The sequence below is a fragment of the Atractosteus spatula genome, chromosome 15 (genome assembly GCF_055471065.1).
Source record: "Atractosteus spatula isolate fAtrSpa1 chromosome 15, fAtrSpa1.hap1, whole genome shotgun sequence".
Classification (NCBI taxonomy): Eukaryota; Metazoa; Chordata; class Actinopteri; order Semionotiformes; family Lepisosteidae; genus Atractosteus; species Atractosteus spatula.
Genome location: NC_142720.1, coordinates 5,104,297 through 5,119,968, shown reverse-complemented (window position 1 = coordinate 5,119,968; position 15,672 = coordinate 5,104,297). Strand labels below are relative to the sequence as shown.

At 42.4% G+C, this 15,672-nt stretch overlaps 2 protein-coding genes across 3 annotated transcripts; one reads left to right on the top strand and one right to left on the bottom strand.

Moving 5' to 3' along the window:
• ppm1g (protein phosphatase, Mg2+/Mn2+ dependent, 1G) lies at positions 1-9,233 on the bottom strand. Its single transcript, XM_088933773.1, has 10 exons — positions 8,684-9,233; positions 6,870-6,939; positions 5,506-5,591; positions 4,693-4,822; positions 3,851-4,332; positions 3,200-3,316; positions 2,382-2,616; positions 1,411-1,540; positions 1,006-1,105; positions 1-710 (listed from the first exon to the last, which is right to left on the bottom strand). The coding sequence occupies exons 1-10, from the start codon at positions 8,792-8,794 to the stop codon at positions 522-524; spliced, it is 1,650 nt and encodes a 549-aa protein (XP_088789899.1). The 5' UTR covers positions 8,795-9,233; the 3' UTR covers positions 1-521.
• A 1,573-nt stretch (positions 9,234-10,806) lies between these two features.
• c15h6orf120 (chromosome 15 C6orf120 homolog) lies at positions 10,807-13,944 on the top strand. Of its 2 annotated transcripts, none has more exons than XM_088933575.1 (2): positions 10,807-10,872; positions 12,964-13,944. In XM_088933575.1, the coding sequence occupies exon 2, from the start codon at positions 13,021-13,023 to the stop codon at positions 13,576-13,578; it is 558 nt and encodes a 185-aa protein (XP_088789701.1). In that variant the 5' UTR covers positions 10,807-10,872; positions 12,964-13,020; the 3' UTR covers positions 13,579-13,944. The 2 variants fall into 2 exon arrangements, with proteins under 2 accessions (XP_088789701.1, XP_088789702.1); XM_088933576.1 differs by having other exon boundaries at positions 10,842-12,597.
• The last annotated feature ends 1,728 nt before the right edge of the window (positions 13,945-15,672 follow it).

Here is a 15,672-nt window from a genome sequence, read left to right as displayed (position 1 = left end):
TTAATTTTTTAAAAAATGTATTTGAATGTACTTACATACTGGTGTTGAAGGAATAGGCACCATATGTCACATTGCTCCACAATTACCCAAAAAAAGTTAATGCAATCTTTAGACTAAAAGTTGACAAATATGGAAAAGAACATATATACATGTTACATTGTACATTGAAATTCACAGATGTCTTTCATCTTTCTTAAAACATAATCCTTCTTAGTAGTTCATATCTGAGCACTGGAATATCATGGGAGAGGCATAATTATGATCATGTGGCAAGGGGGGGGGGGGGAACGACAACATATGACATACTAAACAGACTGATGGAAAATAAAAATTAACGAACAATTCCTGATTTACAAGTACAATTTCTCCATATTTAAGATAATCTAATAGAAATCCCCCCGATGAACAAGGACATTCTTCAAAGCTGAATACTTCGGCAAAAATCCTTTAAAAAAAAATAAGGAAAAGAAGTCTGAAGTCTGATTTGTTTCTAAAAAGGATCAACCCGTTTAACGGGACGGCTATTCTGTTTTAGATTTCTTGCTGTCGTTCCCATTTTTCTCGGCTGCGCTCTCCTCTGCTTTGCGCTTCGTGCTCCCCTCGGCTGGGCTGGAGGAGGGCTGTGGCGTGAAGGTGACGATGACGCAGGTCATGTTGTCACATCCGGTTCCGTCCCCCGAGGTGTCGGGAGCCAAGCAGTGATCCAGCAGCTGCCACGAGAGAGGAAACAGCATCCAGCAATGAATCTGGTCCAGTCTCACCTGGGTTTTCTTTAAGTTGGAATTAATATATTTGCAACGGCCATTTTTACAGCTTAAAATATGTCTGTATTGCATGGAGACCTGGCTCATTTAAGAACTGCTAGCACCTGAATATCAAGGCAACAGACAGAAGCGTTTGAATATTGCTGTGCCCTTGTGGAGAAGATGCACATTAAGGTCATCATAACCATATTTAAATTCTCTCTTTACGTTTAAGTGTCGCTCCAAGGAGTACATAACCTACCTCTTCAACAATGGAGGACAGTAGTCGAACTTCACCATTTTCATTTGGCTTAATTCTCTCACTGACAAAGTCTATTACTTCCTGGCTGCTCATGACATTCCTGCAGAAGAGAATGACATTTGTTTAGAGACATGCTGTCCATACTTACCTAAAATATAAAGCAACAACAGAGAAATAAAAAGCCAGAAAGATCGTGGTGTAGGTGGGTGCACTGTGTCTCTTCTGAGATCATTCTTCCTTCTGGGTTATCGTGCCTTAAAGAATGTGTAACTACTAAATGACGAATGCAAGTTTCTACAATTTTCAAAATGTATATTAGCAGTTTCACCCTTCCTGCAAGTCAGGAACGAACCGAACGACTGATCTCCCTCCCCAGCAACCCCTCTCCATACTCTTTTATCTTACCAGATTCCATCGCAGGCAATGACCATGAAGTCATGGTCTTTGTTCAGAGTCAACACTTTGATATCGGGTAAAGCTGAAATCATCTGCTCTTCGGGAGGCAGGGCTTTATTCCGTTTGTAAAAGTGATCGCCTGAAATAACACAACATCACAATAACTTATTCAGGCGGTACATTAGCATTGCTGTCTTGCAGCACTGGGTCCCTGGGTGCAATCCTGGAGTTTATATATTCTCTCTGTGTTCGTGTGGGTTTCCTCTGGGTGATCTGGTTTCCTCCAAAACCTACAATCCAAAATGGATGGATGGCTGAACCGATTCAGGTTGCATCCAGCAAATGTGAAAAGATGCCATCATGTTTTGACCATTTATCAAATGGACTGCACTGTCTTCAACACTAGAGAACCCCGAAAACCTGTTCACCCAATACAAGGTGGGTGAATCTTCAGAGAACATAGTGGGATATTTTTCAGCATTACTGAAATTAAGATAAATATGCCTGGCACTATCTAAACGCTATCTGTTGGTTCCTCTGAATTCTGCAAGACAGCTGGCTGAAAAGCATTACATCTAATATAATGATCAAAGCACCCAGATCTTCCAAATCCTTGAGCTGATACACCATGATAAGATAAGGTAAGATCACTTTATTGGCCATATACAATTTCTTGCATTAGGAATTCCTCTTTTCGCATACCCCAGCTTGCTCTCCATGAGACACAAAGACAGGGAGAGAAGCTTGGGGTCAGAGCGCAGGGTCAGCCATTGTACAGCGCCCCTGGAGCAGTTGGGGTTAAGGGCCTTGCTCAGGGGCCCAACGGAGTAGGATTCCTCTGCCGCCGCGGGATTTGAACCGGCAACCTTCCAGCCACAGGTGCAGATCCTGAGCCACAGTGCCACCGCTCCGCCCTGAGATGTGCTATTTATATATATATAATGGTGCAATCTCACACAGGAAAATAAAAAAGCTCTTACCAATGGCTCTGGAGAGATTGAGCCCCCCGTTAACTCTCCCATCCATAGTAACTTTGCCGCCTGCGTTCTTGATCCTCGCCAGCTCCACCTCGTCCTCTGGCTTGTGGTCATAGGACATGTCCACTGCCTTCCCCTTCTCGGACACCACGCAGCGCGAGTCGCCGGCGTTGGCCACAATCAGCTGTTTTCCTCGGATCAGAGCTACAACTGCTGTGGTCCCACTGTCTGAGCCGGGCTAAACACGAGGGAGAGCAATGTACAGAGTCCTGGTGTTCCAAATTCCCACCATCTCTGCAGACCTTTATCCACAGGTGTATTAAGTACAACTTACAATCTGGAAATCTGTGTGCTGCATCTGCTTAGAGAAAGGAGTTTTCTGGATCTTGTTGCGAGTTTGCACAAATCGTCCTTAACCTTTTTCTTTTCAATTTCTGTTCTACATACCCTACCTTTGAAGGGCAAATTTAGAAAGAAAACAAGCTTGCCAGATAGACTGCATTGTAGTTTGAGAAATGTTTTTTTTTAAGTTGACATGCTTGAATCAAGCTTAACTCTTGTTTTTTCAATCACAAAGTATCAAGACAGAAACTCCTATAAAAGTACTGATTTTTAAAAGAAATCTAAAATTATTTTTTTTGGGATGTAACTCATGGACTTTGGAAAAAGTTCAATGTTTGATATTTTTAATTAAAAAAAATCTCATGTTTTTGTTACTCAAATAAGACAAGAAGTTCTCAGTAATGCGATTTTTTAATCTACATACCCACAGAACAGAATAGAACAAGGAATTACATAGAACTACAAGAACAAGGAAATACCTCCTCTTTTCCATCCATTCCAGGAAGGCACATTTCTTCATCCTCTGCGTCACTGTCCTCCTCCTCTTCATCTTCCTCTGTACTGCTGTATTCTCCTTCATCTTCCTCGCTTCCATCCTTTAGGAGAGAAAATATTTCATCTTGAACCGTGAAACACACCGTTAATGCCTCAAAGTTTCTTTACAAGAATGCAGTCAGAAATGACTAAACTGAGAATAAAGGACAGGATTCTCTTGGAATCCAGAAGGATCAACAGAGGCTATCACTTTGTCAAAGCTCCAATCTATGCGAACTGCAATCCAAAACACTGATTTTAGTAATTTAGTAATTTTAGTAAAATCGTTTATTTTAATCGTGGTTTCTATTGACCTTTAAACTTTACACATCACCAGCAAACAAGTACAAAATGCTTACCGAAAACTACAAGTAATTTAATCAGTAGTTTCAGAAATTTTGCTAACTTTCTGTTTAGAAGTAGAAATATAAAGTCACACAATCGTGAATATGAAATCTTGACCCTTGAAACAGGTCAGCTCATCAGGGTACAGCAGACAGGCATTGTTAACCAAGTACTGTAAAAGCTTGTTTTGCGATAGTAAGATCTGGGGAGAAACGTTGAAGCCCAGAATCCTGCCCCTCATTCACACGCACCTCTTCCTCGCTGTCTTCCTCCTCTTCGTCCTCTGCTTCTTCTGACTCGTCACTGTCCTCAAAGAACTTGGACTTGGAGCTCCACTGCGGCTGCGCAGCAGAGGAGGAACAGGAGGGTCCGGCGTCCCCCGTGGGCGACGCGGCCTCCCCCTCGGCCTGGGGTTTATCGGCGGGGCAGGAGCCCGACCCCCCGTCGCCAGAACTCCGGCTGCCCCTGGCGTCCGAGCCGGAGCTCTTCCCTGCAGCGGGTTTGGGCTTGCCGTTCTTTCCGCCCGGCTCCGAGTTCGTGCCCCCGGCCTCCCCGTTAACGTCCTTGTCCGGACAGGCGTCCTCTCCGTCCTCCGGCCCGGCTGCCTTCTTCGTGGGGTGGCAGGGTTTCTTCGCGTTTTTGATCGAGTTGAGGTTCTGCCCGTAGCGGATCAGCAGCTCCTCGATCGTCATCGTGGCCTCTTCGTGCAGCAGGGCCGCCTCTTCGTTGTCGACTGCGGCGATGAAGACGGAGGAAGAAACAGGCATGAACCATGTGACAGCATCATTACCGTTCACAGGCGGGCTCTCGCCTTACCAGAACTTTGACCTGGAAAGATGCTTTATAAATAACGTTTTGTAAAACAGCATGTAGGAATAACAGCACATCAGTGCACAGCTGGCATTGTTGCAACAAACCACGTTTTACTGCTCTCTTGTAGGAAATATTATTATCTAAAACATTTAATTGAATTCAGTAACTCTACAGGCACTTTACAGAGAGCAAGGTTGTATTTCTTTCTATTCAAACGCTGACTCTAGTGGCTCTAGGTCACAACCTATGCAACCTATACGTCGCTCAAAAGGAATCTTACCGTCGTCTTCATCAGCCACTCTCTCTTTCACTTCATCCTCCTGAGGTCGGCCAGCAATCTGCGCCAGCTCTTTGACCACTTCATCCATGGTCATCCGGCTATCAATCGCCAGAAAGGCGTCTTCTAGAGCCTGGAGCACATTTCAAACCACAGATCAGTGTCAAACCCCAAAGAATCTGCACCATGCACACCGGAGGCTAACAGGAAACACGTTTTGCTTCAGTCCGAATAACTAACTTCTCGTGCTACTTTGCTTCCCACAATCTGTACTATGAGCTGGTTGACTGGTGAAGAATTTGAGCTCTGAAATATAAGTTCTATATATAAAAGTCTAATGTATTGCTGGGAAACGTTTTAGGAGCTCACTTTCGCACTTAGGACAAAATTAATTCAATTCTGCTCTTCTAGGTAACTAGGCATACAGCTTGTTTTTACAGGATTTCATCTATTCTCTATGATTATTTTACTGTTTTTTTAAACCACAAGAAAGTCACAACATACTACAGCCCATGTCAATTCCCATCTGTGATGACTGTAGCCCTCTAACTTTAAAAAAAGTACCCGTACAGGCTTCACACAAGAAGCCTCGGACAGCATCGCTGGCTAGTAGAAACATGTATTCATATTTAGGCACACAAACATCTTCAGAACAGTCTTTGTCCAATGTGAAGATCAATTCCAGCAGTATCTAGCCACATCTGGTAGCTGCCATCCCTACTAGTTTAATTGTGCCTCATTAAAGTCCAGGAATTGTTTAGAAGAGAATGCTCTGTCCATGAGCTGGAAATGGTTCTACCACACATCTAACCTTACCTTCTGTAGCTTGCCGTCCTTGTACGTCTTTTGTTCCATTATAATTTCAGGGAGGTATTTGGAACAGTATAAAGCAACTTCTTCACCTTTGAAAAGACAATCACACCAAGTGTTTTTTACAGGGACAAGGGAAACCAAACACTCTTCTTACTAGAAATCCATTCGTTCAGCTATTTCTCTTCCCCAACAAAAGCTCCTTTCATTATAACATACAGAATGAGACAAACGAGAGGTCATTCTGGCCGAATTGTAAAAGGACTTATGCCTAGCTCTGAAGGGAATTTTACTTAAAGCCCAACAGGTAACTGCCCTCTTCAGTGACAGAAGGGCCATCAGCTCCTATTTACAAGGCTGCTGGAGCTCTCAGTCATTCTTCTTTTGTCAGCGACCAGAAAGACGCTGCAACAGTGCATCCAGGAATGGAACCATACAGAGACCTCAAGAGCCTTCAGGTACAAAATGGAGGCTTATTCTCCTTGTGGGCAAACTGACTTATTCACCTCCCGGCATTATAGGTGTTTTTTCTTCCTGATCTTTGTATGGTGATCATGATTAGTACAAGTCTTTGTATCAATCAAAAAATAATTGAACATTATACTAAATAAAATGCAGAAGAGTGAAAAAATGTATGTTTCAAACATTTGCTCAGTTAATTCTATTAAATATACTCAGTCCTCAACATACAAATGATCAAGACATGCACATCCGTACATAAGAACAGCACATGAACGGAATCCCTGAGAAATACGAAGAATTTCACAGGATGGAATAGTGAATTAACTCGCTGTATCGCTCACTAGCGTACTGAAGGGCTGCTGCTGATCAGTGTTACTGGGTACAGTGAGCTGCTGACTGACTGGCAGCATGGATGTGTTAACGTTAACATCTGACTTTTGCTTTATGATCTTGAGGTCACTATGAGTTATAAATGCCCTTAAAAATGGCTGAGGAAGGAGATAGGCAAAGTGACAAAGACGAATCAAATCCTAAAAAAAGAAGACGGAACGCAAGTGGAGATCACAAAAAGGCATGAAAGCAGTGAAACACTGTCTTGCCTTTGCAATGCTCTTGGTCTTAATCATCTGACTACAGGGACAATTATTCAGTGGACAGAGAATTCTGGAACACGTAAAAGCTTCCACAAATTGTGCTGACTTAAGAACAATTTGAAGTATGAAAGGGCTTTAAAACACAACCTTTTTGTAAGGAGGGGACTGAGTGTATTTGTCAAATAGTCTCCTGGCTGCTAGCAACCTACACTGTCACTGTGTATAAATCTAAGCTGTTCCAAGACCAGTAAAGACAGTGCAGGACAATACAGCAGAATAAAACAAGCCAGGTTTCCCTTTGTTTGCCGATACTACCTCCGTGCCCATCGTACACCGCGAACATGGCTGTCTCCTCATCCAGGTCTGGAATACAATTATGAGCATCCTGGAAAGAGGAAACAAAACAACATCACGTCACGGAGCAAAGTCTAACAAACGGCAGCAGTACATCGCCCCTTAAAAAGAAGACGATGGACACGAGCAGTTCGTTTAACGTCTTAGTATTGGCAATTCTTTCTCTGTTATAATCTTAAATTGTGTGTAGCCACGGGACACAAAAACAATCCCCCTGGACCACATATAAGGGGAGAAAGCATTTTGTAGGCAGCTCCTCCGACGCGTCCACCTTCGAGCCTCAGTCCAGGGCTGGAGGTCCAGCTCCAGGGACAGGAGAGGCACGCCCACATCGACGGCACTGCGCGCTCGCAGGTAACCGGCAGACCACAGGAGCGTCAGCGCCGCCGAGAGCCGAGCGAGCCACCACTGCCGCAACACTACCCTCGTTACCGGCTGAGCACCAGTGCTTCTGTCGGCGAGCGACGTGACCCCCGACTCTAACCCGTGACACCTAGATGAGTGAATCCGTGCTCGGGCAAGAGTCCTTACGAGCTGAGGCACAGAGCACAGGCAGCTTCACTGGTTCAAGGCAAACCAAAGAGCTCCAGTTTGAAAGTAAGAATAAAGCCCTTCAATTCAGTCACTTAAAGCTGTTTGTAAATAAGAACCAGCAGTTCCGACTTTTCTTTCAAAGATTCAGAGACTCATCTCCCCTGTTATGGGTACACAGCTGGTTATCAATACACCACCAGCTCCCTGTGAAAAGAGTTGCCTTTCATAATCTCCAACTCCAGGGCTGTCTGAAGCTGGTATTCAAAGCCTCCGTGTTGCAGCACGTGATGGATTGTCAACGTGGTGCATTTCAGGCTTGCATGAAAAACATGTGCATAGAATTTTGTAAAACGTACCGATGTAACAGGGTGCTTCAGCTGTCTATACGTTTTATTTCAGATATGCAAGTATGACAAGGGATTTGAATTCTAAATGAGTATAAGTCATTATCAGACATCTGGCCTACTGCTTGCAAACTCTCATAATGGTTATAGGATTGCTCAAGAATCTATCTCCATGCTAGCATAAGTTAATACAGATGCCTACAATAACTAACCCTCACAGCCATTTCACAGCCCTGGTTGGTATGTAAATGTAATGGCTTAATTCAACCCTTGAAGATAAAGGCTGGAGATCCCCTGCTCTATCGTGTACATCCACATTTTCCTATATTTTCAGACAGATCCCAATGACCCCGGCATTAATTCTTTTAGAATGCCATCTATCTGCAGCACAGCCTTTTCGCCTCAGCCTCCTTCAATACCGTAAGCATGGAATCTAAAAGAAAGTAGTGCAGGCCAGCTATGGAGCGCAGACTCAGCACCTGGGAGTTTGCGAAATGCTCAGATGACTGAGCTACAAGTGCCCGTGACGTGGTCGGGGGGGGGGGGAATTCAACGCGGAGGCTCAAAACTGTGCAAGACTAAAGCGCTAGAAGGAGTCTCGGACTGTGGAAAATCAGATCAGGAGTAAATAAAACACCGGCTCGCGTTTCTAGAGGTAACAAAATATTTTCATTCGATTCCCGCGCCATAAAGCCAGCACGTTTCTAGCTTTTTCTCAAAGGCTGTTAGGCAATTTAATAGAAGAGCTTAAAAAACTGAAGTCTTTTAAGATTCCCAAGTGCCAAGATGAGAGGTGTCCGAAAAGCCGGGAGGGTTTTATCAAAAGTGGAGAGAATTAGTGGGAATGTGCCCCATGTGCCAAGGACCTTTATAAAGCCAGCGACGGAGAGCTCTTACCTCCATTGAAACCCGCCAGCCTTGCATGGCTGCAAATCCGTAGCTCAGACTTGTATTCCCTCCATCGGCAGTGGTTTTTACAGTGTTGGGCTGCGACAAGTAAGCCCCCATTATGTAAAAAAAAAAAACGTAGCCAACAACAAGAAATCCCCGGGAAACGCGGAATGCTTGACAAAACACCCCAAAAAATGCGAAGCCAAAAAAAAAAATAACAACCAGCCTACCTAGCCGTGAACCCCAATGAACATTTAATATACTTCCAATTTCATTACAGTTTTATTCGGCGACAAATTACACAGGTAAGAGTCAGTGAAGACGTCTTGGCTTCTAACTCCTACTAGTTAACGTGATCGGAATAAGTGGATGGGGGCGTCTCTCGGATGGAAAACTGCAAAGGCTAGACGCGAAAGTACTCGAGAATGAACAGATCTTGTGTCCCCTGCTCTTTGAGATCACGGAAAACGCTGAAAAATGCCAGCACGTGTAACACAAACCATTATCAACAACCTCCACAAGCCGACCAGAGGAGGCATAAAGGAAGCGGAAGAGGGTTGGAAAAGCAAACGCGCATGTCCGTCTGGAAGCCGTTACCGTAGTTACTCTCGGAGAGCCGGCCTCGCGCGCGCCTTCGAAATCTGCAGCATATAAATATCTTTCAGGTTTGACAAGAACATAACTGTTAATTGTGCACAAGGGTCATATCATGTTATGAAAATACACTTTTCATAGGAGAAAAAGACTTGACTATTCTGACAATACAGTCAGATTTATGCGCGCTTCTCGAGAAACACTGTGCACTGAACAGCATATGGTTTTACTGAAACCAAGAGTAAAAGGAAATTCGACATCAAAAGCTTTAGTGTAAGATAGAAAGTTTTAAAATGTTGACAACATGGCCCCTGAGAGTGGCGACGTGTTGCACGTCGCTCCTTGTCTGTACGTCTTTGTTTTGTGTTGTGGGCTTTTTGTATCCAACCTGCTCTTGCTTGTGGACATCGGATCAATACTTTTTAACTTAAACTTAGGTACACCTTATCTGGATCTAAATCAACTCAGCTGCTCTTCTGTGTTTATGTTTGGGTGATTCCTTAGAGTGTGTGAATCGGAGCATACATATAAATAAACTTTGCATTGCACTTGTGCATACGACAAGTAAACTGAATTGAACTGAGTCTCGGTATCTTTGAAGAATTTGGACGACCAGTTCCGCAGGACTGGGCAGAGTGGGAAGACCGATGTACTGTAAGGTGAAGAACTGGACTGTCTGCAAGAGATAACTCCTGAACAGAACCCGGGCTGACCACTCGGCGTCTTATATATGTTCAGGAGAAACATGTAAACAGTCTATACATTTCACAGGGAGTCAGTGCAATTTACAGGGGACGGACGTTCTGGACCTGGGATGCTGTCTGCATGTTCTCACTATGTTTGCTTGGGTTTCCTCCTACAGTCCCAAAAAAACGATGGTTGGTTAATTGGCATCTGGGAAAATTGGCCCTGGTGTGTGCGTGTCTGCCCTGCGATGGACTGGTGTCCAGCATTACTTGCTGGGATAGACTCCAGGTCCCCTGTCACTCTGCACTGGATAGAATGGCTAGAAAATGGATGGATATATTTCACTTATTTTAAATTGAACACACATTATGATCCAATACATTGTATCAATATGGTTCTGTATTGTAGATTTGATTACCCAGTACAGAAGAGCACCATGACCTGAATGTTGAGTGAGTCTACAGATCAGCCTCACAGTTCCATTACTGTAGCGTTTTGATTAGCATATAATTAGTTGCGTATATAAAGTCTTAATAAGGTGTAAATAAAAGAATGTCTTACAGCTCAGCATATATTCTAACATGGGGAGATACCTGTCACGAATTCATAAGTTGTGAAAACTCCCTGTGTTTGTGTCTTGTTGAAGGTTTGATTATAATGCTTAGAATTCAACATATATTGATTAAGTAGTTTCATAGTTCAGGACTATGTTTTTTAACGGACAAGGAGGGGACTGTATTTTAAACTCTACCAATATGGTAATAGACTACACGTCTGAGCGAGTGTGACTACACGCATCTAGTAATCTTGTTCTATCTATGGTAGTTGAACGAGAGGCCTTGCGATCTCGCGAGGCCGAACGGTGTTTGTGTGCCTCCTGGCATGGTGGAGAAATGGGGCAAGAGTTGCTTTCGGTAAGAATCGTGTTAAACACAACAGGGTTGAGTTATGGTAAAGGGTTGTTTTAATTTTTTTTTTGCACGTGCATTAGTAGTTTTTATTTTGTACGTGATTCATCATTATTCGGGGTTTAATTGTCCTAAGCAAGGATCGCTGTTCAGGGTGCATCGTAAGAGCTCTAGTCTTAAGTTAACTTTTTTTCAGCTTGTGGCCGTCTTTGACCGCTGTCAAATGCTGACGTTTGTCAGTTTATTTTTCAGATCACGCTTATGTTTACGGAAAGACATTGGGCTGAGTGGTAAAGTGTTTTTATTTTTAATTTGACGCAGTTCTACAATATCTAAGCCTTGCTCTTTTTATAAAGGCAAAGAGCGTGACATTATTTACACCGTTCACCCGGAGCTCCGTAGCAACAACAACAGATGACTTTTATCATTTTACAAGTGACTTCTTTGTTTCTAAGCAGCCTGTACTGTAGCGCACGTATTGTAAATTGAACTTTGTTCTACCTTGAGGGCTTGTGCTAAAATGTTGGCAAAATCGCATTTTATTTCTTTAGTGATGAAACATCGATTTGAAAAACAAAAACCCGGATCTTTAAAGCCAATATATACCATATTCCCCTCCATATCTTCATATGTAATAGAAAAAAAAGTTCGGTTTGTAGGCCTTTTTTGATTGCTGTAGCTGGTACGCTTGAAAGTCTGCATCTTTGTTTTTCCAATCAGCTGCTTCAGGGTTGATAGTGCAAGTGCCTGTGAAATTTATCCCACATTTGATGAAGATCAAGTGGACAGATGTGGAAGAGATCTGCGTGGCTGGTATTACAAACTACTGTTGCGTTAGAACACTTTGCTCCCTATATAAGCTGAGATGGGTAAAGACCAGTGCTGCAGAACTCTGGTGTCTTTGGGTGCCAATTAACTGAACTGATACTTTGCTTTACTTGACCAATGCAACACTTCACTAATGGTTACTAATGTAACAAGATTAAAACTGCAGGATCTGTTGCCCATAAAGACAAGGGGTGTTTGTGCATTACAGTAATGAGGTGTTTTTTTATGTTTTACCAATAAGCCATTCTCATCTTGTACTTCTTATATTTTCAGCCAGAATGCCTTTGTGAGAAATCATATACGTTTTCAAATATACATTTTTACATACTGACCATATATCTGTTTTTAATCAATATATTATTTTGAATTGGACTGAACTCAGCAGAAATCGACAGGGTTTACAGTGAACTTGAATACATCATCTAATTGAGACTTTTCTACTATCTCTTGAGATTTTGTGATGACAAGTAATATACTGTATGAGTAAATTATCTTATAATTCATGAGTGAAAACGAAACTGAGACAGCAGTTTTGTTTTCCCCAGTTCCTAAATTATTGATCTTATGAACTCTGGTTTCCCCAGAATCCTAAGATATTGTTTTCTGCTCTTGGCAAAATGAGTAAAAAACATAATTATTCAAGGACAGCTTCAGCCAGGCACCAGCTTCTTGTCAGTGAGTCTGCAATTTTCATGCAAATGTCTACAAATGGAGAACTGTAAACTGTCAGATATAATATGTGTTATTACAAGCAGTGCGTTACTGGTGCTTATGAACGCAAATGCTTCTGTACTATTAATAGCTCAGACGCTGTGAAGCCATAGTAGGGATTGGATATGAGCTTCCATGTTACCGCAGGTGTCAGCTTACAGTCTGGGTGTTTGGTATGACTCTTCAAACCAGGTATGGAAACTACAGCATGTTTTTTATTTAGGCTTATATGTCACACAATTTAAAATCACTGCCTTGAGAAGTTTGCTAGTTTGTTCCTTTCATTGATATTCTTCCTCATACATGTAAACGAAATCTATTTCTGCTGTGCCTTGCTGTACTACTTATTCTGATACATTAGAGTGCATGTGGAACTGGGCTGTAAGATGTGATTTCCAAAGAAGTACAACAAGCCAGTTATGGAACAGGTCGTGCATTCTGAAGAAATGGTGTCCAGAGATTTTATTCAAGTTAATTTCATTTTTATTTTTTCATGTGATCATATTTTTATTGCTTGTGTCGGTACCTGGGACTAAACTGCGATTTTCTTTATTGCAGGCCACTAACAGATGATAGAGGTTGGGTTCCCTTCCTTGAGGAAAGCCTTTCCTAATCATGGTGCTGCACTGGAGTAAATTGTGCACAGTGCTGTTCCTTTCGCAGGCCTGGTGCTTCTTGCACAGCTCTGAGGAGGAAGTCATCCCTGATGAATGGGTTCTCCTGCATGTGGTACAGGGGCATATCGGTGCAGGGAACTACAGCTACTTAAGACTAAACCACAATGGCAAGATCATCCTGCACATGCAGAGCCTCAAAGGTGATGCTGACCTTTATGTTTCTGATAGCACCCTGCACCCCAGTTTTGACACCTACAAACTGCAGTCGGTCACCTGTGGTCAAGACGTAGTCGTGGTGCCCATGGATTTTTCACGCCCTGTGGGCATTGGCATTTATGGGCACCCGTTTCACCAGGAAAGTGAGTTTGAAATGAGAGTCTATTATGACCAGACTGTCCATGAGGATCCCTTTACCAAAGGCTCTTATTCTCCAGAAGACATGGTGAAGCAGAAAAGGTACCAGGAGGTCTCTGCGGAGGACATACAGGAAGAAGAATCAGTACTTTGGACCATCATCATTGGAATTCTCAAAATAATACTTGAAATACTGTTTTAAAGCAATGCCTCGGCGTCCTCTGTATCCTAAGAAGGCTAACAACAATAACAATAACAAGTTGTTATGGGAAAACGCCACTGTCTCAGTTAACAGATCCTCCTGATCATGTGCAGCAATCTGGGAAAATGGGTTTAAACACGGGGACCAAATGCAGAAATAAAAACATTTTGGAATTTGATGTGTTATATTTATTTGTGCTAAAATAAAAAAAAAATGTTGATTTGCATTTGGATGGAAAGCACCAGTCAGAACAGCCAACAATATGTACGGTTGCTTTTGTATTGTGGCCCAAATGGTAACATCTTTGTTTTTTATTTGTCAATCTGGTGAAGTAAATATTATGTTTGGATTTGATTTATAAAGAAACATTGACATTTGAACTGTTTACTCGGGTCTGTTCAGTACTATGCGTAAAGGTGGCAGGTGTACATACACAGTGGGCAATAAACTACAACAAACCTACTTTGACCATCATACTTCAGCCACTATTTATGAACTAATATCAAGCATTTCTAATACCTTTCCCCACTGATACAAATACTATACTGTAAACATTTATAGGGCATCAAATTTAAACCCGGTAATTGAAAATTTCTTTTGGGAAGAACTTATCTCTAAGAAATAAAGTGATTGGCTAAGAGACATTATTCAGAAATGTATTAATTGACAGTAATTATATTTTGAATGTGTGTGTCAATACATGTAATATGTATCCACATTCTGTGAAGGCTTTTGACAGCAGCACTTAGGTGGACTTTGTGTTTAAAGCCCATTGAACATAGTGGTTTTCAATATCACTGAACTGATCCCTATGGAAGCAGAAGCACGGAAGCTGTCCTGTAGGAATTGTCATCCTTCATATGAGATATTAAACTGAGGTCCTAATATTCTGGCCCTTAAAACTCCCATGGCACTCTTTTCTGTAGTCGGGTTGCTGGCACATTAGAACTTCTGCAAATCGCCATATCACCCTGGAACTCACAACTGGCAGCCCACTGAAGCTTAGCAGGTGTGAGGCTGGTCAGTACCTGGATGGGAGACCTCCTGGGAAAAACTAAGGCTGCTGCTGGAAGAGGTGTTTGTAGGGGCCGGTAGAGGGGGCTCCACCTGCAGTCTGTGTGGGTCTTAATGCCCCACTACAGTGACGGGGACACTATATTGTAAAAAGGCGCTGTCCTTTGAGAAATAAAACCGAGGTACTGACTCTCTATGGTCATTAAAAATCCCTACTCGAAAAGAGTAGGGGTGTTACCCCGGTGTCCTGGCCAAATTTCCCCCTGGCCTTTACCAATCATGGCCTCCTAATAATCCACATCTCTGAACTGGCTTCATCACTCTGTTCTCCTCCTCACTGATAGCTGGTGTGTGGTTAGTGTACTGGCACACTGTGGCTGTTGTCACATCATCTTTACAGGTGGAGGGGAGTCCCCATTACCTGTAAAATACTTTAAGTGGACTGTCCAGAAAAGTGCTACAGTATGTAAGTGTTATCAATTATTATTATTATTATTATTATTATTATTATTATTATTTTATTATTATTATAAAATCTCCAAAATGGGGGGATTCAATTCAGTGGTGGGTGAAGATTTCTCTTTTATTTATGAAGCATTTTGGGATGAAATATAAAACCAAATATTTTTTATGAGTAGTATTACATGTTGTAAAATTGAAATGTACTGTGGAAGACTGCTCTGCTACCCTTAATCAATCAGGCTTGCTGGGTTTGCAGCGACCCTGGCCAGGAATAAGTGTTTTTCCGATAACGGGTGGATAGTGTGGAAATATTGTGCTGAAGTGGCTTCGATCCACTGTGTTGATACCTAGGTAAGATGGCGTCTACAAACGCCCATCAATCAAAATGATGTTATTCTCCGCGTAGTTCACCCCGAGTCCCCGCCATTTTTCTCCTAGTTAGGATCCTTTCCGTTTTTTATCGATGGAAACTGTTGTAAATCGAAATCGCAACTGCAGGTTTAATGCAGGTTAACCTTTTTAAAAAAGTTGACATTCATAAATAAACAGAACGGTTAGTCTGTTCCACGGCCTTAAAAAAACGAAACTTTAAAAGTTTTATATTGTGGCGTTATTATG